Genomic DNA, 23,244 nt, shown 5'->3' with positions numbered 1-23,244 from the left:
TCTATACGGGGAAAGGTTTTCAAACAAATCATCAGTCAGTCCTTGAACATTTAAAAAAAAAACACAGCTGTGATTACTAAGAGCCAGCACGGGTTTCTCAAGAACAAGTCATGTCAGACTAACCTTCTCTCTCCTTTTTTTAGGAAGTTACTACCTTGCTGGATCAGGGAATGCTGTGGAAATAGTTTATCTTGATTTCAGTAAGGCTTTTGATAAGATTCCACATAACATTCTTGTTGACAAGATGGTAAAATATGGTTTAGATCCTATTAGGTGGATCTGTACCTGGTTGACAGATCGCACCCGAAAAGTGCTTGTTAATGGTTCCTCATCCACTTGGAGAGAAGTGACTAGCGGAGTGCCTCAGGGATCTGTGTTGTTCAACATCTTTATAAATGATTTGGATGAAGGAATAGAAGGGATGGTTCTTGTAGGTTATCCGGGCTGTGTAACCGTGGTCTTGGAATTTTCTTTCCTGACGTTTCGCCAGCAACTGTGGCAGGCATCTTCAGAGTAGTAACACTGAAGGACAGTGTCTCTCCAGTGTTACTACTCTGAAGATGCCTGCCACAGTTGCTGGCGAAACGTCAGGAAAGAAAATTCCAAGACCACGGTTACACAGCCCGGATAACCTACAAGAACCAATGAACTCTGACCGTGAAAGCCTTCGACAATAGAAGGGATGCTTATTAAATTTGCAGATGATGCTAAATTGGGAGGGGTAGCAAATATGGTAGAAGACAGAGCCAGGATACAGGATGATCTTGACAGGCTGGAAAACTGGGCTAAAACTAATAAAATGAATTTCAACTGAGATAAATGTAAAGTTCTTCATTTAGGTAGAGAGACTTGTCTTGGCAGTAGTGTATGCGAAACGGTTATAGGGGTTTTAGTAGACCATAGATAGAACATGAATCAGAAGTAATGCAGTAACTAAAAAGGCAAACACAATTTTGGGCTGCATCAACAGAAGTATAGTGTCCAGCTCGTGCAAAGTGGTGGTATCGCTTTGCTCTGCTCGGGTTAGACCTCACCAAGAGTACTGTGTTCAGTTTTGGGCACAGCAATTCAAGAAGGATGCAGACAAGTTGGAATGTGTCCAGAGGAGGGCAACAAAGATGGTGAGGGGTCTGGAGACCGAGTCCTAGGAAGAAAGGTTGAAGGAGCTGGGAATGTTTAGCCTTAAGACTGAGAGGTGATATGATAGCCATCTTCAAGTATTCGAAGGGCTTTCATATAAAGGATGGAGTGAAGTTGTTTTCTGTTGCCCCAGAAGGTTGGACCAGAACCAACGGGTTGAAACTGAATCAAAATTGTTTTCGGCTAAACATTAGGAAGAACTACCTGACAGAGAGATTCCTCAGTGGATCAGGCTTCCTTGGGAAGTGGTGGGCTCTCCTTTGGAGATTTTTAAGCAGAAGCTAGATGGCCATCTGTCAGCAATGTTGATTCTGTGAACTTAGGCAGTTCATGAGAGGGAGGGCAGGAATGGTTGCATCACTGCTTGGCTCTCGTGGCCCCTTCTTCCATGCCCAGGGAAATGTCGATTGCCACTTGGGGTCAGGAAGCAATTTTCCTTCAGGCCAGATTGGTCAAGGATCCCAGAGGGTTGGGGTTTTTTTTGGCATCTTCTGGGCATGGAGTAGGGGTCACTCAGGGTGTGGGGGGGAGGTAGTTGTGAATTTCCTGCATTGTGAGGGGGTTGGGCTAGATGACCCTGGTGATCCCTTCCAACACTATGATTCTATGATTAATTGAACAAGCCAGGGAAAGAGGGATAGAAGAAGAAGAGTTGGTTTTTATATGCTGACTTTCTCTACCACTTAAGGGAGACTCAAACCGGCTTACAGTCACCTTCCCCTCCCCCTCCCCACAACAGACACCCTGTGAGGTAGGTGGGGCTGAGAGAGTGTGACTAGCCCAAGGTCACCCAACTGGCTTCGTGTGTAGGAGCGGGGAGACAAATCGAGTTCACCAGATGAGCCTCTGCCGCTCATGTGGAGGAGTGGGGAATCAAACCCGGTTCTCCAGATCAGACTCCACCGCTCCAAACCACCACTTAGCCACTACACCACGCTGGATGCTGTAGGGGGCCAAAGGGTGGGCCTGGGGTCCCATGCATTCCAAAAGATGTGGGGACAGAGGCAGAGCTGGTGATTCTGGGGCCCCAGGCAAGACAAGGATGATGCCCCGGAATCACTCAGGGCGGGGGTGAGAACAGTCAGCTGTATGGTGTGTGTGTGGGGGAATGACCGCCTATCAGTCCACTGCCCTTTCCCAGCGGTAACTACTGCAGCAAGGATTTGGGGGGGGTGGCTGCTGAGACCGCTGGCTTCAGGTTGATGGGGCTCTCAGCACAGATCCCCCTCCCCCAGCATGGGGCCCCGGGCAGCAGCCCAGGATGCCCCGTGGCCGAGACCATCCCTAATTGGGGCAATGGCCTGGGCGGAGCAATTTAACCCTCTCCCATGATGTCCCGGATGCAAATAGAGCTTCCTGCACTGCTCTGACCAGGGCTCCAACCTCCCCCCGCCACACCCCGGACTCCACCTCCTTCCAGGGCTACTCTGTCCAGCAGACCCCACACGGCCCCAGGTGGAAGCAGGAAGCCCCCAGGTGCAAACTCACTTGCCTCCCCTCGGCCCCTGAAAAAGGGCGATAGGCAACGCCACAAGAGCCCTTTCAACGCTCAGCAGTTTTGTCGGGGGCCCCCCATACAGAACACGGGTTGGCAGGAGGCCAAGCGGAACGGGGCAGCGCCAAGGATGCTCACAGCTGCAGCCCTAATCCTGCACCCTCTGGCTCCAGCAGCTGTGAACACCCCTCCAGCCCTGGACGGATTATCTCTCCCAGCCAGCAGGGACGGAGCAGCCCCCTCTGTTGGTGGGGGGGAGGAGGCATCTGTGCCCTGACTCCAACCCCCCCATCCCAGCCCCTAGCTGCCCTACAGGGTGCCAGCAGAACCTGCTGCTGTGCCCCTAGACATGCCCCCCCCAAGCAAAGGGGCAGCCTAGCCTGGGAACGGGTGGCTTAGCAGCCAGGGTGCGGGGCCATGTTCGGCGCCCCCCGGAAGGGTGGCGGCTGCTGGCGGCACAACCACCCTGACCTCATTTCTCCAGGGATTTGAGGCGCAGCGGCAAAATCTTCCTGGGATCTGCTTAAAGACGCACCGAGCCCCACCCCACCCCCGCTGTGGAGCAGAGGCCGTCCGAGGCCAGGCTGGCCGAAGACACCCCCACACACACACCCCTGCTGCTTTGGCTGCTCTGCAAACTGCTCAAGCCCTCCGGGGGTTCTGCTCCCCACCAGGTGTCTGTGAGCACTCCCTGCTAAGGAAAAGGTACTCTGTACATGCACCAAGAAGTTCTTGGCTTCTACAGCCCAGCTCCTGTCTCCTCCAGGACATCCTCACCCAAGGACACAGGAACAGCTCTCTTCTTCCTTTTATCCACACAACAATCCTGTGAGGCAGAGCAGGAGGAAAGGGAGTGACTGTGGCCACCCAGCGAGCTTCCTGGGGATTTGTACCAGGCCTCCTCCGGCGCTAGTCCAAGACTCTAACCACTACACCACACTGGCTCTTGCCTGCTTCTCATCAACAGCCGGTGTGTGTGTGCGGGGGGGGGGGGTTAGCTGGCCACAAAAGCCCCTCCCTCTGCAGCCCAATGATGCTCCCTCTCTGGGGACCACTGAGGCCTCCGTCCACCTCTCACCTCCTCTTCTCAGGCCCCCTCTGAGACACCCACGAGTCCTGCAGTGCCTCCCTGCGGCCTAGGTGGAAAGCAGCGGCCTAGCCAAAGCTTCTGAGAATGTGCAGTGTCCTTCTTCCCCACTGACTGGCCACAGTCAGCACCCACCCGGGCGGGCCTTGGCAGCTTCAGGTCCCGTCTGTCTTCAGCGACCTCCTCCTCAGCACCCCCAACCCTGGCCAGCTCTGGAGGGGGCATGGGCAGCAGCGGCACACTGGCCAGAAAACCTCCTCCAGCCTGGCACAGCTGGACCTTACCCTGTCTGGCCACAGCACAGCTGGTACTCACCATGTGTGTGTGCCGGGCAAGGCCAGGCGGCCCTCCCTGGGCCCTGGCCTCACCGAGAGGGCAGTTCGACACCGCCTGAGCACGGGCAGAGTCCCGCGGCCTCCCTCCCCTCACGCTCACCCACCGGGCCAGAGCTGCCCTCCGGCCACCCAGCCTGAGATCCCCGCTTGGGACGGGAAGCAGCAGCCCTGGAAATGGCTGCAGAACTTGGCATGAGGAGCCGGACGGGAATTTATGCCTAAATATGGCTGTGGCCAGGAGCAACACCATGACAACGAGCTCCCGCGGGAAGAGGGCAGCCTGACCCCAGGAGGGAGGGAGGGGTGATAAGGAGGCTGGGCCTCTCCTGGTGGGCTCGTCTGCCTCGGGGTCCTCCTTGTTCAGGTGGGCCGGGCTGGTCCTTGCAAGCCAGGCCAGCCGAGGTTCAGCCCCGTGCCGCACTTGACGTCCGCTCGGCCTTCCCCTCTATGGGCCCTGGGGGCAGAGCGAGGGCGCCCAGCCCGCTTCCCAGCCCGCCTACACAGCTGGCAGCAAAGGCATCCGCACTTGTCAACTGGGGTACCAATAAAGCACACAAAGAGAGTCGGAGGATGCCCAGAGGAGACCTGGGCTCAGATCCTGGGGCTCTGGGCCAGCCACCCCCGCTGCCTCTGCTGGAGGAGCAGAGGAGACTCATGTGCGTGTGTGTGTGTGGGGGGGGGGTCACCTGGGGCTCTCTGGAGGAAGGAGAGAAAGAGAGGGAGGTATGGGGGAGTGGGCAGAAAAGAAGCCAGGAGGGAGGGAGGGTCCGTGCTGACCTCCAGCCCCCCCTCCTGCAGAGGCCAGGATCCGGGGGCTTCATCCCTGCCTGTCAAGCCACAGAGGTGGGAAGACGGCATATCTGCAGGCTTGGAAACATCTGGTGGAGGGGGGCATGCGAGCAAGAGTCCCCACAAGACCCCCGTTGCCCCCCTCCCGACTGCTCTCCTGAAAGTAAGGGGTGAGCCAATCCCTGGTCATTCACGAGGAGGGCCGGCAGCGGGGCTCAGTGGTGAGAGCCAGTCTGGACGTGCTCAGACACACGCTTCTCTTGTGACTCCTGGCTCCGATAATAAGGTCGCACTGAGGCGGCGAGCGTGGGGGTCGCCCCCCAGAGGGCGGCTTGGAGCGCCGGGGGGTCCGACCCTCCCTCCCTCCGACCCTCCCTCCCTGGGGTCCGCGCGGCGCGGCGCGTTCGAGCTCGTGCGTGTTTGGGGGCGCACGTCTGCCTTCTGGTCGGCAGGTGGCGCTCTTGCCTTGAAACTGCCCATACAAGGTGGCGGGGGGGGGGAGGCAGCACAGGCCCCCCTGCCCCGGTTCCGAGGGGGGGCGGGGGGGGCTCGCAGGGACGCCTTCGCCGGGCGCGGTGGGAAAAGCTTCACCTGCCGCGTTTGGCCGAGGCCGGCTGCTGGCCCGGAGGGGCCCCTGCAGGGAGCCAGGAGAGGGGCCGGGGGGGCTCAGCCCGCTCCCCCCTCCCCAGTCCCTTGGGCTCCTGGCGCCGACCGGTCGAGCCCCCCCCCTCTGCAAAGCTCCCACCCGCCACAGGCTCAGCTGGGGGGGGGTCCGATCGGCCAGGGCTCTCTCCCCCTCGGGGCCCTTCCTGTCGCCTGCCCCGCCCAAAGCACAGGCAGGAAAGAAGACGGTGCCTCTGAGCTTGCGCAGACTGCCTTCCCTTCTCCGCGGAGAGACCGACAGCCTGAAACGGCGCACCGGCCACCTTTGGCCCAGCTGCAGATCATCCGAGCCCAGGACAACCCCCCCCTCACCCCCTGCGGGGGCCCCCCCCCTCCGCTTCTGCCCTGCCAAGCAGGCGCGCGCAGCCTCCCGGGGGCGCCCCGCGCGGGAGGGAGGCGCCGTCGTCGCTGCGCAAGCCCCCCCTCCCCTCTTGCCCCCGCGTGGGGCCGTTCTGGGGGGAGGCCGCGGGGCCGACGGGGAAGCATCCCTCTTGGCCCTGCCCCACCCACTGCGCGAGCCACATCTGGCGAGGACAAAGGCAGCCTCTGCACATGGGCAGAGTTCTCTCCCCCCCCCCCAGCGATCAAGCGGCCAACGTCTCTGGGCCGACCGCAGCCGGGAGTTTCCCTCCCTGCCAGAGCCCCCCGACGGCCGGCCTCCTCCCCCCCCCAACCCCCCCCCGCCGGCTGCCTCCCGGGACCAGCGCGGCCCCCAGGGCAGAGGGGCCAAGCGGGCGGGCGAGGCCAAGCAGCCGGGGCTCCGCGCGGCAAAGGCCTCTTCCAGGGGCCGCCCCCCGCCCCGCCCCGCGCAAGGGCTCTCACAGGCGCCCCCCCTCCTGTGGGGCACAGGCACCTGCTGAGCTAGCCTGGGGGGAGAGGGCCTGGCCCCACCGGGCTGATGCACCCCCCCCCCCAAGGCTGTTGGCAGCGCCCTCTGCTCCTCTGCCCTCTGGCTGCTCTCAAGATCTCCGCTGGGAGCGAACCAGCAGCTCCCGAAGGCTGAGAGGAGGGGGCATCAGGTGCAGGCGGCGGGGGAGAACCAAACTCCAGCTGAGACTGCGGGTGCTGCCGGGGGCCAGCTGGCACAGGCTGATGCCTGGCACCCTCGCCCTGGCAGGTCTTCCTGCTCTGAGTGCCCTCCTCAGGCTCCGCCCCCTCCCCCAATCGCCAGGTATTTCCCACCCCGCAGCTGGCCACCCCGCTGGCAGTGTCTCTGTGCAGTGTGTTCCCCAGGGGTGCCCGTGGGCCGGCAGGGAAACCGAGGCAGGGGCCCCACCCGTCAGCCCACCCAGTTGCCTCCTGCTGAGTCAGTCCACCTGCTCCGGATTCTCGCCCGTGGGCGGGGCCTGGCGGGGCTTCCCTGCTCCCCCTCACCTGGGCCTTTGGCAGGAGAGTCAGCCTCCCAGCCCGGCGCTCTGCCTCGGGGCCCCTCATCGCTCCTGCTCGGGGGCCGCGGTGCACAAGGAGGGTCCCGACCTAAAAGGGTTTCCACGGCAACAGGCACGCACTCCGCAGGCCTGTCCCAAAGAGCCCTCTGCTCCCCAGCCCAATCCGGGAGCCAGAGTTTATCACTCTGCAGGCCCCGCCGCTGACGCAGCCCAGAACCGCCGCAGCCCGGAGACACCAAGAATACACAGCTGTCAGCAGGGCCGCCCGCCTGCCAAGAGGCCTGCCTGAAGAAGAGGCCAGCAGGCAGGCCTCCCCATGCCCCCCCCTCCTCCTCGGTGTGAAACAGCCGTCCAGCTCAGCTGGTGCTGCCTGGAGGGGCGGGGGGGGGGAGAGGCTGACCCCCAGGAAACAAGGGCCGGGAAACTGCTGCTCCCTCCCCTCCCCCTCCAAGCCGGCAGCCGCTACCAGCCCACTGGATGCGGGAGGCCTCTGCCACCTCTGCCCAGGGTACGTGGGTCAGTCCCACGCATGCCCCAGCGCCCGGCTGGACAAGGGGCGCCCGAGCATCCCTGCCCAGGGAGCGAGCAGCTGACAGGTCTTGCTCCAGCACCTGGCACTGACCAGATGACCTTTGCTCCCCTGCTATCTGCCGCCATAAATAGCCAACGATAAAATACTTCTCTTCACTGTGGCGGGAGTCTGAAAATGTCCAGGCACCAACAGTGCTGTTCTGGAATAAGCTACACACAGGGCTTCTTTTTCATGGGTTCGAGGCAGAGGGGCTCCATCACTCGTGTGCTTCCGTGTGGAGCCGGGTCTCCTTGTTTACAACCAGAGGGATGAAGCAAAAAGTGCCCCCCTCCCAGCCCAGAGAGATGTAGTTCAGGGTGACCTTGGGCCAGTCACTTTCCCTCACCCCCCCCCATCCTTCGAGGGGGCCCGTCCCTGCTGCAGCTGCCACCAGGCATTTCAGGCTTGGCCCCACGACTTCATTAGCTCCTAATTAGCCCCTTTGCAAGCAAGCGAATGGGGAGATGCTGCCGTGCGTTCTATTTCGGAAGCAGCACCCGCTTCCTTCCAAATCTCCCTTGCCTGGGAGAAGGGGAGCGCTGATTCAGACGGCTTTGCCTCCCCCAGCAGGGCTTATGCTGGACTCTGGACTCAGTAGCGGCCCTACATTTTTGGGACCCTGAAGCTTGAACTGTTATGGGGGGCCCTTCGCAACCAGCAACAATAGGGCAACATCCAACATTATAAAGGCATTACCCTCGACATGACCCATGTGAATACTTACGTTGAACTGTCTGCAAAGAATTCTACCACTAGAAATGCAGTAAATGAGAATTCAAGCCAGGTCCTGCCACTTTCAAATAACTCAACTGAATAAGCAAAATATAAAAAAAATATTCTAAAAAACAGAAATATCTCAGTAAATATGGGAACTGGCTAACAAAACCAGTAGAAATATACACATAAAAATATTATCCGTGCTATGGACCAAGCTTATAAGCACACCTTGACCTATACATTTTTAACACTAGCAAAGATATAATCAAAAACGTACCAAAAATGAAGAAAAAGAAAATTTGGAGGAACAGAAATCACACCACCCAACATCAATGCACGGAAAACGGTTCATTCTCTAACAGAGAGGCAGAAGGTCATCAGAAGTGGCTCATTACGATAAAGAGGTGAAAATCTGATTTTTGGTGTTAAAATGCACAAGCGAGACGAGTGCAGCCTGAATTGAGAATTCAGATGTCTTTTTATGGTTCCGACTGGCTCTATCCTAAGGGCTGAGATATAGAACTATCAAGCCATGCACCAACGAAGGATTCGAGGATCCAGCTGCCAAAATGTAGGCTATGAATAGATTCTGGGGAGCTGAAAGAGCCCATACAGCTGGGGGTTCAGGTGCTGCAAGCCCCAGGAAATTTTGCAATTTGACCAATTACAGGGACATTTTGAGGCCATATGGAATGGGTATCAGAGCATATTCTAAGGTCAATATTAAGTACTTCAATCCATTGGCTTATGATTTTGTCGCTAAAATAGCCTTATTTTAATAACAAACACTTAAAAAAACCTCAATTTTGTTGAAAAATTAATTCATTAAAAAAAAGTTGCTTCAGGGGGCCCCTCCGGGATTTTGGGGCCCTGAAGCTTCAGCTTCGTTAGTTTCACAGTAGATCCGCCACTGCTTGACTGGGATACCTGAGTGGATTTTTAAGCATGGAGGAAGCGGATCGCACCATGGGGCCTGCCCCTGGAGAGAAATCTCACCTATAACGTCTGGACCGAGAAGTCTTTGAGCGGCACCAGGAGAGGAGGGTGGGGGTGGGGAGTGACTCAGCGGAAGAGCCTCTGCTTGGCAGGCAGAAGGTCCCAGGTTCAGTCCCCGGCAGCATCTCCGGTTAATAAAGGACCAGATTTTAGGTGACGTGAAGGGCCTCAGCCTGAGACCCTGGACAGCTGCTGCTGGTCTGAGTACGCAAGACTGACCTTGATGGACCAAAGGTCTGATTCATTAGATGGCAGCTTCATGTGCACGTGAAATTGGGAACAATTTCTAAACAGACACACGCGCCAAATGTGCATGAGCCACATAAACACACTCAAAGCCTTGAATGGGGGAGGGAGAGGGGCCCTGCTATGGCCCCTCCCTGTCCCCCTGGCAGACCCCCCCCACTCCTGGGCCTATCACGCAGAGGGGAGCCCGAGTGGATCTGGCCCACGTCCTCTGCTCCTCACGGGCCCTCTTGCCTGAGCAAGGAGGACCATGGGAGGTGGAGGGGGGGGGACGCGGCTGCTGCTGGCTGCAGCTGGGAGCCGGCTGGGCTTTGTTTACCCGGCCTGCCGGAACTGGGCCCGCGGAGCTGACGCGAGCCGGAGGCAGATGCCTCCTGAGAGGAGAGACACCTGGTGCGGGAGGCCCGCAGGGAGGGGGAGGGGGAGTGGAGCAGCCTGGTACCCGGCGGCCTTGGTGTCTCACCCGGCCCCAAATCCCCCCCCCCCATGGCAGGGCTATCGGGGATCAGGGGGCCACGACAGAAAGCCAGGGCGCGAGAGCAGTGCTGAGAACTCTCTCTTCTGCACCCTTTTCCTTTAGCCATTCAAGCCTTTGCTGCCGATGGGGGCCCCTTAAGCCGCCTGTCCCTCTGAGGCTCAACAACTGAAGGCCCCTAGAAGCTGTGCTCAAAGCCAGGGATCCGTCTGCAAGAGCCATAAGCAGGAGGCACCCCCTGCGTGGCCGGGCGGCATCCTCAAGAAGCCCAAAGAGACACACACACACACCAGTCTTGGAGGACCTGCCTGGCAGGGAGCGCTTTGTCTTTGGCCCTGCTCTTCAAGGAAGCTCAGGCAAAGTCACCACTGCCACAGAGAAGAGGTTTCAATCCAGAGAACTTTGCTCTGCTTCCCACTGCGCGCTGCGATATTTCCTAAATGTCACCGGCATCTAAAAAATGGTAAATTGATTTACGGAAGAATAGTCTAAACTGGCCCCTGCTCAAATTGGCTCCGAAAAAATCTCTTTCTCGTCTTGAGGCCAGTGAGGAGCAGAGAAGATGGCCCAGCTGGCCCTGGGAAATGGGGCCTGGAGAAGAACACTTGGTGAAGAGGACAGCGGTTACGGGTAGCGTTACAGGCAGAGCTCAGACTGGCATCTGAGAAGGCTTTGTGGATCTACGGGTGCTTGGCTCTGCTCTGTGCAGTGCCCCCCCCCCACCAGACAGGGCCAAGTTTAAAGGCCAGTGAGGAAGGGTGGAGACATTCCTCCCTCCCTAGCCCCCTGGCCTCCCCCCCCTCACAACAAGTGAGTAGTGGAGTCCCACAAGGATCAATATTGGGATCCGTGCTATTTCCCAGGTTTGCAGATTATACCAAACTATTCAGGATGGCAAAACTCAAGGCTGACTGTGAAGAAATGCAGGAGAATTGGGTGAATGGGGTAACAACCTGGCAAATGAAGTTCAGAGGGGCTGAGTGTCATGTGATGCACCGTGGGACAAAAAAAATCCTAATCTTAAATATATGCTGAACTGGCTGAGAGTTAAATGGTTAGAGATCTTGGGGAAGCACAACAAAAAACACTGACCGAGTGTGAGACAGCAGTGGAAAAAAGGAAACTGTGTGCTAGGAATGAGCAAAACAGCCAATATTCTAACGTCCTTGAACAGATCTCTGGTGCAGCCCCGTTTGAAACGCTCTGCACAGTTCTGGTCACTGTATCTCAAAAAGGACACGGCAGAGCTGGAAAAAGTACAGAAAGGGGCAACCAAGATGATTCAGGGGTTGGAGCACCTTTTCTGTGGGGAAAGGCTGGAGAGTTGCAAGTGGATGGTGATCTTATCAGCAGACCCAGAAGGAAAGCCAGTGGAGGGCAGGCAGGGAAGGAAGAGTTTCCGTCTAGACATTAGGAAGAACTTTCTGACAGTCAGAGCGGCTCCTCAGTGGAACCGGCTTCCTCAGGAGGTGGCGAGCTCTCCTTCCCTGGAGGTTTTGAAGCAGAGGCTAGATGGCCATCTGTCAGTAATACTGATTCTATTACCTTAGGCAGATGATGAGAGAGAGGGCACCTTGGCCATCTTCTGGGCATGGAGTAGGGGTCACTGGGGGTGTGGGGGGAGGTAGTTGTGAATTTCCTTCATTGTGAAGGGGGTTGGACTAGATGACCCTGGTGGTCCCATCCAACTCTATGATTTTATGATGGGGGGGACCCTCCGGTATCCCTGACCAATCTGGCCTGAAGGAAAATTGCTTCCTGACCCCAAAGTGGCGATTGACATTTCCCTGGGCATGGAAGAAGGAGTCACGAGAGCCAAGGACCGACACAACCCTTCCTGCCCTCCCTCTCATGATCTGCCTAAGTTCACAGAATCAGCATTACTGACAGATGGCCATCTAGCCTCTACTTAAAAACCTCCAGGGAAGGAGAGCCCACCACCTCCCGAGGAAGTCTGTTCCACTGAGGAACAACTCTAACTGTTAGAAAATTCTTCCTAATGTCTAGAGGGAAACTCTTTTGATTTAATTTCAACCCATTGGTTCTGGTCCAACCTTCTTGGGCCACAGAAAACAACTCGGCACCATCATCTATATGACAACCCAACAAGTACTTGAAGATGGTTATCATATCCCCTCTCAGCCTTCTGCTCTTCATGCTAAACATACCCAGCTCCTTCAACCTTTCCATATAGGAGTTGGTCTCCAGACCCCTCACCATCTTTGCTGCCCTCCTCTGGACATGTTCCAGCTTGTCTACATTCTTCTTAAACTGTGGTGCCCAAAACTGAACACAATATTCTAGGTGTGGTCTAACCAGAGCAGAGTAAAATGATACCATCACTTAACATGTCCTGGACACTATACTTCTGTTGATACAGCCCAGAATTGCAATTGCCTTTTAAGCTATTGCATCACACTGCTGACTCATGTTCAGTGTATGGTCTATTAGGATTCCTAGATCCTTTTCGCACACACTACTGCCAAGACAAGTCTCCCCCATCCTACAATTATGCGTTTGACTTTTCCTACCTAAATGCAGAACTTTACATTTATCTCTGTTGAAATGCATAAAATAGTCTCCAACTTGCAGAAGATCCACAGGAGGTCGAAGCAAGGTTTTGAAGGCCTCTGAGTAACTTTCATTCGCCTCCTTCTTCCAAGCTGCCTGCCCCTGCAATTCCCCCCTCCCGCCATGCAAGGATGCAGCAGTTCCCAACCCCCAACCCCCATCAGTGGCTCCACCGGCTCCCCAAGCGAGCGAGCATGAGGCGGGCCACGTGCTCACAAGCACCCCACACAACCAGAGATTGCTCGAAATCATCATGTCTTGGATGGCACATGAACCAGGCTTATTTCTGCAGAGTGTTTCTCCCGGAAACCCGCTCGAGGCAGCACCTGCTCCGTTTTGGGGAAGCCCCCTCCCCATTTTCACAGCCCCACGGAGTTTGTGAGGCAGAATGTCTTGAGGTGCTTTCTGCCACTGGAAACCCTTCTGCTCCCAAACCAGTGGAGGGTTAAAGCAGAATGGAATAATACGTTTCAGAGGTGAGGTGGCCATTTCCAGATTCAGTGTCTGGCCCCCAATCCCACTCGGAGGGAGAGACTCCCACCCTCCGCCTCCATCATCCGCTGCCTCTTCCAGGAGGCATAATTCCTCCCTCCCGTTGCCAGAGAGAGGGGTGGGGTTGTCTGGCTTTCACTTGTCTCCTCCCCTAATAGGGGCACGCTGGTCTAGGCATGGACCAAATTCCAGCTTCCTGTGTGCTACCGACGTATCTAAATAATTTTGCTGTTACTGCTCCTAGTGAGTGAATGATCTCCCAACAGCAAGACACCTGGATAAATGACAACAGATCCAGCCTGGCACATCTGGATAGCCGCATCGTCGGGAGCAGAACCCCAACGACGGGGCAAGAGAGAGACGCCCCAGCTCTGGACAGGCCGACCCCCAGGAGAAGCTCTGCAGGCCGGCCTGCCCGAGCAGCCTTGGGTGGCACAGAGTTCCCAGAGCGGCCGGCCAAGGGGCCTGTCTGCGCCTGATGGATGCCTCCTTCCATACAGGCACAAATAATCGTAAATCTCTGCGCAGCTGTGGGTGGTGGGACGCCAGGCGAGTGCAGGCCGGGCAAGCAGCACGCAACGTCTCCAGGGGGACTGCCACAATATTAGAAAAGCCACTCCAGCAGGCAGGGCAAGGGGGGGCCGGTTTCCCTGCCCCGCCTTTGCACTGAAGGGCTTCGGATGGAATGAAATCCCCCTCTGTTCTCTGCCCAGCCAGGGAAAGAAGGGAGTGAGAACCACCCAGGGTTTCCTAGCAGGAAAAGGAAAGGCTGAGGGGTGGGGCCAGCCCGCCTCCCGGCTCCACCTCCTCGCTATACAGGCAGCTGGCCAGGATGCCCCTCTGGGAGCCTGGCAGTACCCTGCAGTGGTCAGGGGTGGCCTGGTTCACTTGTGCCAGTCAAAAGAAGCGGCTTTCTTTGCAGGCAGCCTGCTGCTCATGGTGCCCCGAGGCTGGCGAACGGGTGCAGGATGGTGGCACTGGAAGGGGCTTGTGGGCCTCTTTGGACGTGGCTGCGATCACAGGCCAGCAGAGGTCACTCTCGCCAGAGGCCCCACACCACGGCCAAGACTCACGCAGAGACACAGGGCTTGGCTGGACACACCACAGAGGGTCTGTCTCCTTGTCTCCCTCCTCTGGGCCTGAGGGCACGTGCTGCCCCCCAACCCCCGCCCTGCGCAAGGTGGTTCCTCTGGCCCCTTGGGCTGCTGGCCCTGCCTCGATTTCCCCTGCAGCTGCCACGGCTCCACCTCAGCCTCCCTGCGAGAAAAACCCACTGGACAGAGCAGGGCCTCCGGGAGTCAAGAAAATGTGTCATGCCTGTTCCCTTTAACCCCAACACTCCACAACCCGGTAAAACATACCATGATGAGAAATGATGGGATCAAGCCACAGAGCCGGGAAGTTTGCATGGGAGGGACCCCCTGGGAACACTCAACCCCCCACCCCATCGAGGACGGCCAGTCTTTGCAACGGCTGTCGAAGGGCAGGGAAGAGGAGGCAGAGCGGCGGCTCTCCAGGGATTTCCAGCCCTGACAACGAGCACCAGCGCTGCTGCTCAGAGAAGAGACGATGCCAGCTGGGCAATGCCAGGGGTTGTTGGTTTGGAATAAAGCACATCAGCAGCCATGAGAGACACGGAGGCCCTGCAGGGCCAGGCAGAGCAAACCTCTCCCCGCAGCCCCTCCGGCTCTGCTTCAACGGATCTTCTTCAAAGGCTCCGCAGCAGCCACAGGAAACTACCCCCCTTTGCAGGCTACCTAGCAACCAGGGCCAGGTGACAGCAGCTTCCTCCTCCCTTGGGGCAGGCGCCTTCTCACCTGGGCGAGCTGCTGCTCAGGAGAGGCCAGGAAGGCACAGCAATTGGCTGGGCGAGCTATAGGACCAGCAACCTCCAGGGGGACTTCCCCCCACCCAAGTCTGGGTCGGGGACCCAAAGGCTTTCTTTTGCTGATGAGGTCACGGCGGAGCAAACAGCCCTGAGTACCCCGGTCAAGTCCAGCTCTCTGGGGGTCCTGCCCATCACAGGAGGAAGTCTCACAGATGGTTGCTCTCTAGACAGCCCCCTTGGACGGTAGGCCCCAAACACAAGGCCTGGCCAGAGCAGCAGGGCCCTGGGCCAAGCAGCCCTCTTCCACACAGCAGGGGGAAAGGGAGAGGCACCGTGACCTGCACCAGTTCCAGGGTTGCCAACCTCCAGGTGAGGTCTGGAGATTGGGAATTACTACTGATCTCCAGGCCACAGAGGTCTGTCCCCCTGGAGAATTGGGCAGCTCTGGAGGGTGCAAGCCATGAGATTATACCCCTCTGAGGGCCCTCCCCCAAGTCCTGCTCACCTCAAGCTCTACCCCCCCCCCAAAATTTCCAGCAATTTCCAAACCCAGAATTGGCAACCCTGTACACAAGGGGGGAGACCCACAGTCTCCGTCTCAATCACCTGCCTCCCCTCTCGTGCTCGCCCCAAAGAGCTCCTCTCCAAGCCGACCAGCTCGCCTTGAGCCATTCTAAGAAGGCAGAAACCGGGGCCACTGCGGGCACTAAACGTTTGACAGGTCCATCAGCCGCCCAGCCATGCCGAGCATGGGGCGGGAGGGTTGCTGCTCCTCTGCCACCAGCCCCCTCCCCACAGCCTGAGCTGCAGAGAAACCAGCCTCCATGGCCACAGTCCAGATTGTAAAGACTGATGCAGACGGGTCTCCGAGCAGCGGGGTCTCGCTTCACCTGAGCCCCGCCAGGTTTTAGACCCATTCCTGGACATTCTGGAAACCTTCCAGCCCCCCCTTCGCCCCCCAGGACTGGAGCCTGAACACGTCAACGCCGACAGCAAGGAGATCGGAAACAGGTTTTGATGGCATCAAATAGGCTTCCTCTAGTCCCTCTGGGTGCCGACCAAGTCCCAAGAACTGGGGCAGGGGGTGGGAGACTATCTTGTGAATCATTTCCATACAAAGCCAGCAATTTCTCACCTCTACTGTGTCGAAGCCGCCAGCTTTTCTGTCGCCCCGTAATCTCTTATGGGGCTTCTCTAGATGGTGGCAAAGCTGGGTTTGGGGAGTCCTCTCCCTCTCTCTTCTTTGGGGGGAGGCATGGGCCAAGGCCCCCTAAGATCAGGGAAGTGGCCCTGATACCTCCCTTCCAAATGCAACTCAGACATTCGGCTCAGGCAGACCACTGCGAACTGGGGCTCCGGGCCAGGCCGGGGGATTCTTCTCCACCAACTGCATCCATTCATTTGGCAGGAAGGCATAAGCGTGGAGCTCAGATTGGGCTGGCAGCACCACAAAACCAGAGTGCGAAGGGGAGACCGAAGGAGGAAGGATGGCTGGACATTCAAGTCCCAGCAGTCTGCCAGTGGCCCCAGCAGGTGAAGAATTTGTCTCCGATGCACAATTCAGTCCCGCTGTCTCATTTCTAGCCCCAAAGACGACAGCAGAGCCTGGTGACGCTCCGAAGCTCAGGGCACAGACTGAGCTGGCATGGGGGAACGGAGGGTCCGGCACCCTCCAGAGCTCCTTGGGCCTTGGTCAGGACAGAGCAGGCGGGCTGACGTCATGTATTCGAGTGTCAAACTGAGGCCATTTAGGCTTGGTAATTAGCAGCGCATTCCAGGCTGAAGTGCCCCACATATTTTTTTGAGTTTTTCACGCTGATCCTTCATTCAGGAAGTGACTGCGAAGCCGGTACATACCAGCTTCGCATTTCTTAAGAGCCCCTTTAACGTGACCTTTTGTGTTTGCTCCACTCCCACCTCGAAGAATCCCCTCAAGGAAGCATGCAAAATCACAGCCACACGTTAGCTATGCAAACGGCAATTGCTAATGAAAGGAACGAAAGAAAGAGCAGGTGAGTGTGTGTGTGTGTGTGTGTGTGTGTGTAATTTCTTTTTTTGTGTCGGGACCGTGAATAAGAATTTTAAAGGCCACATTTTTAAAAAGGGCTTTGAATGAGCATCAAAATAGACCCTGCATAAATGGCCTGAGAATTTTCTGGCCATAACAATTGGGGTTGTTTTCCAAAGGTTTTCCCCCCCCCCCAGTCCTTCCTCCATATCCCCACCCCACCCCCAGGCACCAGGATGCTCCTTACCATCTTTCCGGTAGAAGCAGATCTCCACCTTGCGCTCCTCGGAGCCCAGGAGGGCCTGGGCAATTTGCGCCGTGGAGCTCTTCTGGGTGCGTGGCCCGTACAGGAAGTCACAGGTGCACGGCTTCTGCATGACCTCCGCCCGCGTGTAGCCACAGAGGTCGCAGAAGCCATCGTTGCAGTAGATGATGGCGCAGTTCTCCACCCGCGCGTTGGCAATGATAAACTTGCGGCCTGCAAGGGGGAGGGGAGAGGAGAGAGGAACAGTGAGATCTGCCCCCGGCCTCCTGCAGATATCCCTGCCAACTTTGGGGGAAAAGAGACCGAGGGGTCTTCCCAACGGGTGGTGGCCGTGGCTCAGGGGTGGAGCATCTGCTTTGTGTGCAGAAGGACATGGGTGTTCAATCCTCCGCAGCCTAAGTTTCTAGTGAGAAAAAGAACCAGGGAACTGGTGATAGTGAAGACCCTGCCTGACACCCTGGAGAGCTGCTGCCAGCCAGAGGAGACAAGGGTGGGTTGTCTGCCTTGTATTAGTGGCAAGGGATTTCCCAGGAGTCCCAGAGGCTGGTGGCAAACAGCTCCATCTTTACCACGCGTGCCAGAGTTGAGTGCCATCAGCAGCATGTTCAAGCACTGAGCCATTCAGAGACTCTGCTGGCAGACACACAACCCTCCTGGCTGCCAGCATGGTGCCTTGGGAAGCCCTCTGGCCCAGATCCTGCACAGAAAATGGGACACCCTCCTCATACTGCTCCAGCAGAGGAAGGCGACCGCAAGTCTCCAGAAGGGGCGGAGCAGAACCAGCTGGAGCGAACGGGGTGGGGGAGGTGGCACACATCTCACTCCATGTGCACAGGACTCTGAGTCCAGACAGCCAGCGTGGTAGAGTGATCAAGAGTGTTGGCTAGAATACAGAAGACCTGGGTTCAAATCCCCACTCATGCCATGGAAGCTTGCTGGATGACCTTGGGCCTGTCACTCACTCTTGGCCCAACCTACCTCCCAGGGTTGTTGTGAGGATAAAATGGAGGAGAGGAAAATGAGGTCAGCCGCTTGGGGTTCCCACTGGGGAGAAAGGTGGGGCATAAATGTATTAAATAAGATGATAATTTGAGCTGGACTGGTGACCTCCTCTGCCCCGCATCCAGCCCACGGCACAGGTCAATAAGAAGCCCCAAAGGGCCCCAAACCCTTCCACATAGCCTGCTCACCAATCACCATCTCCAGAAGCCCCACGAACTCACACGGGCTGACTGACCTCCCACTAGATTTAACCTGGGTTTTCCTAAACACAACCACTTCTGAGGACTGGGGGTTGCAGCACCCCTGACGGTGACACAGGGCTGTTCAGAATGCATCTGCGCCACTGAATGAGTGCGCACCAGCCACACTTTGCCACGGACAGTGGTCTTGGGACGTGGGGCGCCAGTTCCTAGACAGCTCCCCACAGATGCCATCAAAGGAGAGGACTTGGCGGGAGGGGAGGGACTGATTCACAGCTTCCATTCTGCAAGCCTTCATCCCTTCCTCCCCACCACCAGTCTTCATGATAGGAAGGGACCCCAGATGGCAACATGCCTGGAAAAATCCTGGTAACATTTAGGGTGCTGCTCATAAACGAGATGCTAGAACCCAGAGGCCAACCTATTCTTGCCACCTCGCATGAAGGGACCCACCAGGGAAAGTGCCACTTGGCAGCCAAGCCGCTCCCCCGCCCCAGTGGTACGATGCTTCCCGCATGGGACGAAAAGTGCTGTCCTAAGAACAGGAGACACTCTGGGGCAGAGAAGGTCCCACGTTCCTCCCTGGCACTGTTGGCAAGAAGAACTGCCCGGCTGTTCATCCTTCTCCCCGAAGAGGGTGGAGGTACCCACAGATGCCGTTTCCTCCTGGGGGGAGGGGCGGCGGCCCATGAAGGGGCTGAAAAGCCCAGAGAAAGGGATTCTGAGCAGAAACGGGCCAGAGGATGTCTGGGTGGGAAAGCTGAAAATGCACGGTTGGAAAATAGTTCAGATTCCAGCATAATCTTTCAAGGTGCCAAAGCAACCAGACGGCTGGCGTTTTGCAAGCTGGAGATTTAGGAAGGGGCAGGGAAGGAAACGTGAAGCCTGTGCTTTGCGACCCCTTCCTTTGTGTGTCCCCAACACATGAGCGCAGTTTGCAACCCATAACTCTTCTGTAGCCTGGTCTTTTTCTCCCAGCTGCGCTGAACAGCCAGAGGTTTGATTACCTCAGGAGGGCTTGCTGGGGCTCGGAGCTCAGCAATGAAGAGCTCCAGAACTGGTTTCCAATCTCAGGGCCCATTCCGGATCACCTGTCCCTGAGCATATGCAGAGCGGCAGGCCCCAACCATCTAGGATCAGAGCGCAGAAAACCCCCTTTGAATTGCAGCCCCTCTCATTGAACAACGGGAGCTCTGTCAAGAGGGGAACCACAAACGCCTCCGCGGTGCCAGGCAGCAGGGCGAACTCTGGGCCAAGGAACTAACAGCAGCAAGGCCTGCTGCTCGGCCCGTGAAAGCTGCTGGCTGCTTCCTAGCCTGGGGGCTCAAGAGGCTGGCCCCCAGTGAGCACACCTGTGTGTGTGTGTGTGGGGGAGGTTACGTGAAGTGTGGAAAACAAGGGGGCATCGGGGCTAGAGGCAAAGTCCTAATTGCGGTGGTTACTAAAGCCTAGAGGAAGTGGAAAGCGGGAACTGTTCAACAGTTACAACAAATGGGCACGGATCTGTGGGGCTCGTCGACATGCTGCCCAGGAGGGCATCTCTTGGGGCACCCCTGCCCCCTCGGGACCAGCCTACCAGGAATGAGAAGAATGCCTCCGGAGCCGTTCTCCAGAGAGCGCCCTCGACACGTTGGTAACATCTCAAGGTCAAAAGCACCCAGGGCTGCCGAAAGGCTGAGCGATGGGCTGGGGGGGGGGCAGGGAAGAGGTCCTCTGCCAAGGAGGGGAGAGAAGCCTCAGCCCCACCCAGGCCCCCAAATGGACTGGTCCAACCTCTCAGCCCTCAGCTGGCGCCTGCCCTCCAAGGAGCTCCTGCCCAGCTGCTTCTCCCCTCCCCCACAGCAGCCCCGGCTTCAGGGAGTGCCAGGCCGTCTCCTGCCAGTGACTGGAGAAGGGGTCCACTGGGGGCCCTGAGCCCCCGCCCACCCTTCCTTCTTGCGGCAGGGCCAACGCCAGACCCCCGCCCCCGTCCTGCTTGCAGAACAGCCGGCCAAACCCACCGCAGGGGTGCTGGGCCAGCCAGGCCGGGGGGGGGGCTCCTTCCCAACCGTGTCTCTGCGAGAGGGGCGCCCCCGCTCTTTCCGAGCCAGAGGCCCCCACTCTGGGGGCTGCCCCGGCCCAGAACAAGCCGCCCGGGCAGGCCTTCCAAGGCCCGGGAGAAAGGCACTCTGTGCATGTGCAGGAGAACCCTCCTCTTCCCTGGAAAGGGGCGCTGCTGGGACGGAGCCCCAAGCCCCCCCCCCCCGCCGCCTTCCAGGGCTTCTCCCTCCCGGCCGGGGCTGCGGACTTGGCGCCCTCCGCCCAAAAGGCTCGGCGGCGGCTCCTGGCCTCGGCGGGCCACTCTCGCCCCGCGCCGCCCGCCCGCGCCGAGGGGCCGCCTGCCTCGGCCCGGCAACGCAGCGGCCTACAGCGGGCGGGCGGCGCTGGGGGACCCCGGGAGGCACGCGCCCCGCCCCGCCCGCCCCGGCCCCGGCCCCGCTTGCCAGGGAAGCCGCGGGGCTCCGCGGGAGGCGGCCGGGCGTCTGCAGGCGAGGGGAAGGGGCGCTCTGGCGCGCAGGAGGCCCCCGCCGCCCCCCGCCCGCCCGGCCGCTCCTGGGAGCCACAAAGGAGCCCCCCACCCCCGCGGGGCCACGTGCGGGGACGCTCCCCCCGCCTTTGCCGCGACGCCAACCCCCTGCGGGGGTGCGCGGATCCGCCCCTGCCCCCCGGGCGCCCAGGGGACCCGCCCCGCCTTTGCCGCCGACTCACTCTGCCCCTCGAACTTGCGGATGATGGTGTCGAGGAAGGTGTTCTGGGGGGCGACGTGGCCGCGCCGGACGGGCATGATGCCGTCAGCCCATGGGGGAGCGCCCCGCGGGGGGCGGCCCGGCGCGCCTCCGCCCGCCCGGCCCGGCGGGCGGCCCAGCTCCGGGGCCCGGCCCAGCCCGCGCCCGCCGGGCCCAGCCGCCTACGGGCCCCCGACCGCCCGCCCGCCCAGCCCGCAGCGCGGCAGGTGGGGAGGGGAGCGGCGGCGGCGGCGGGCGGCGCCTCGACGGGACGGCACTCAGCGGGCTCAGCGGCGCGGCGGCATCGTCCTTATTTAGGCAAAGGCGGCGGCAGCAGGCGAGGCAGGAGGGCGGGAGGACGAGCGAAGGCGGGCGGCTGGCTGGCTGGCCGGCCGGCCGCGAGAGGGAGAGCCGGGCGGGAGGTGTGGGGCGCCGCCGCTCCGGCTCCCGGGCTGGCCCCGCTGCCTGCCGCCTCCTTGCGCCGGCGGCGGCGCTCCCGACGGCGGCGAGGCGGGCGGGCGGGCGGGCTGGCGACGGCGGACGGGCGCGAGGGCCGGGCGGAGCTGAGCGCGCCGCGCAGCCAATGGAGGCGCGCGGCGCCGCGGCGGAGGGGTGGCCGCCGGCGCCGCCGAGCCCCCCCCCCCGGAAACTCTGGAGCGGCGGGGCCAAGCGCGCCTCTGAGCGCGTGCAGAAGGCCTGGCCCGCCCCGCCTCCCTGCTCTCCATCCCTCATGCGGATTCGAGCGCTCCCTTCCTGGGAGCGGCGCGTGGAAAGCCGGCCCTTCGCCTCCCGGCCCGCCGCCCCCAACACTGGACCCCTTGACGATTCCCCGCCTTCTTGCAGGAAGGCAAGGCTGGCCGTTTCTCCGCCTAGGAAGGGTCACAGAAACCGTTGGGGAAAGCAGCAGCCATCCTTAGGCCACCCATCGGTCTTGGCTGTGGAGACTCAGCTGGGCAAATCACTTCTCAGCAGGGCCTACCTCGCAGGACTGGTGTGAAAATAAAATGTGATGTGCACCTACAAGCCAGCCAGCTCTTGAGGGAGCAGGTGAGGCAAAGGAAGTCATTCCGGAGGCCGTTTCAGTGGAGGGAAGGGAGATGGTGGACTATATATGACTCATCCCTACCACATATTTTGCTGTATATGTTTATCTCACTGCATTATATTTCTACCTGTGTGTGTGTGTTAAGTGCCGTCAAGTCACTTCCGACTCGTGGCGACCCTCTGAATCCTCCAGAACGTCTTGTCTTAAACAGCCTCGCTCAGGTCTTGCAAACTGAGGCCTGTGGCTTCCTTTTTCCTTTCCTTTCCACGTCAGGAAAGAAAATACCAAGACCACGGTCACACAGCCCGGATAACCTACAAGAACCAATTCCTTTGTAGAGTCCGTCCATCTCTACCATCCATTTCTACCTGGGCAATACTATTTCTTGCAGTGTTTAAGGGCCATCTTTAATACTTGTGCTTTGTTTCAGGTGTCTGCAATCTTAGTCCTGGTACATTGTTTATTAGAACAAGCCGGATCCGAGTCCAGGAACACCTTAGAGATCAACAAGATTTTCAGGGTCTGAGCTTTCGAGAGTCAGAGCTCCCTTTATCGGAGACCCCTTGTTCATCCTTGTGGCTTCTGTGCATGGGAACGCATGTGTGCCTGCACAGAAGACCACTCCACGAGCAACAGGCTACAGCTAAGCAACACTATTTGTCTGCTGCAGACCCACACAGCTGCCCTCTGAAAGGGATGTTTATTAGGCGTCTCCTCCTCGTATTCCCTGTGTGTGTGTGTGTGTGTGTGTGTGTGTGTGTCTCTCTCAAGTGCCGTCAAGTCGCAGCCGACCTACAGCGACCCCTGGTGGGGTTTTCAAGGCAAGGGGTTCACCCTTGCCTTCCTCTGCAAAGTCTTCCTTGGAGGTCTCCCATCCACGTGCCGACCCTGCATAGCTCCCACGATGGGCTATACCATACTGCCTTCCCTCCCCGTATTGCTTGTACGCACCTGCACTTTGGGGTCCGCCTTGAGTCGCAGTGGGAAAGGGGGACTATAAATGAATTGTGATGGTCTCCCCCTCTTTGGTTATCCTACATCAGTGAGTCACAGGCTACATTTCAGAGGCAGCAATAATGATAGGACATTTTGGAGGGCATTAATCCATAAGTCAGATGCCCATTTTGGAGGGCATTAACCCATAAGGGTCGCCATAAGTCAGAAGC

The 23,244-nt window shown here is 58.7% G+C and overlaps 1 protein-coding gene across 1 annotated transcript in view; it reads right to left on the bottom strand.

Moving 5' to 3' along the window:
• The window catches only part of KCNH2 (potassium voltage-gated channel subfamily H member 2), a 54,652-nt gene extending 33,552 nt beyond the window's left edge, over window positions 1-21,100 (bottom strand). Inside the window, exons 1-2 of the mRNA XM_056857191.1 lie at window positions 21,017-21,100; window positions 17,049-17,279 (exon numbers count right to left, since the gene is read on the bottom strand). Coding sequence (XP_056713169.1) covers window positions 17,049-17,279; window positions 21,017-21,092 — 307 coding nt within the window. The 5' untranslated portion in view covers window positions 21,093-21,100. The remainder of the gene's footprint in view (window positions 1-17,048; window positions 17,280-21,016) is intronic.
• Window positions 21,101-23,244: the final 2,144 nt, after the last annotated feature.

Source organism: Euleptes europaea, chromosome 11 (assembly GCF_029931775.1).
Source record: "Euleptes europaea isolate rEulEur1 chromosome 11, rEulEur1.hap1, whole genome shotgun sequence".
Lineage (NCBI taxonomy): Eukaryota > Metazoa > Chordata > Lepidosauria > Squamata > Sphaerodactylidae > Euleptes > Euleptes europaea.
Note: the sequence above shows the minus strand (reverse complement) of the source record. Positions and strands in the feature narration are given on the sequence as shown.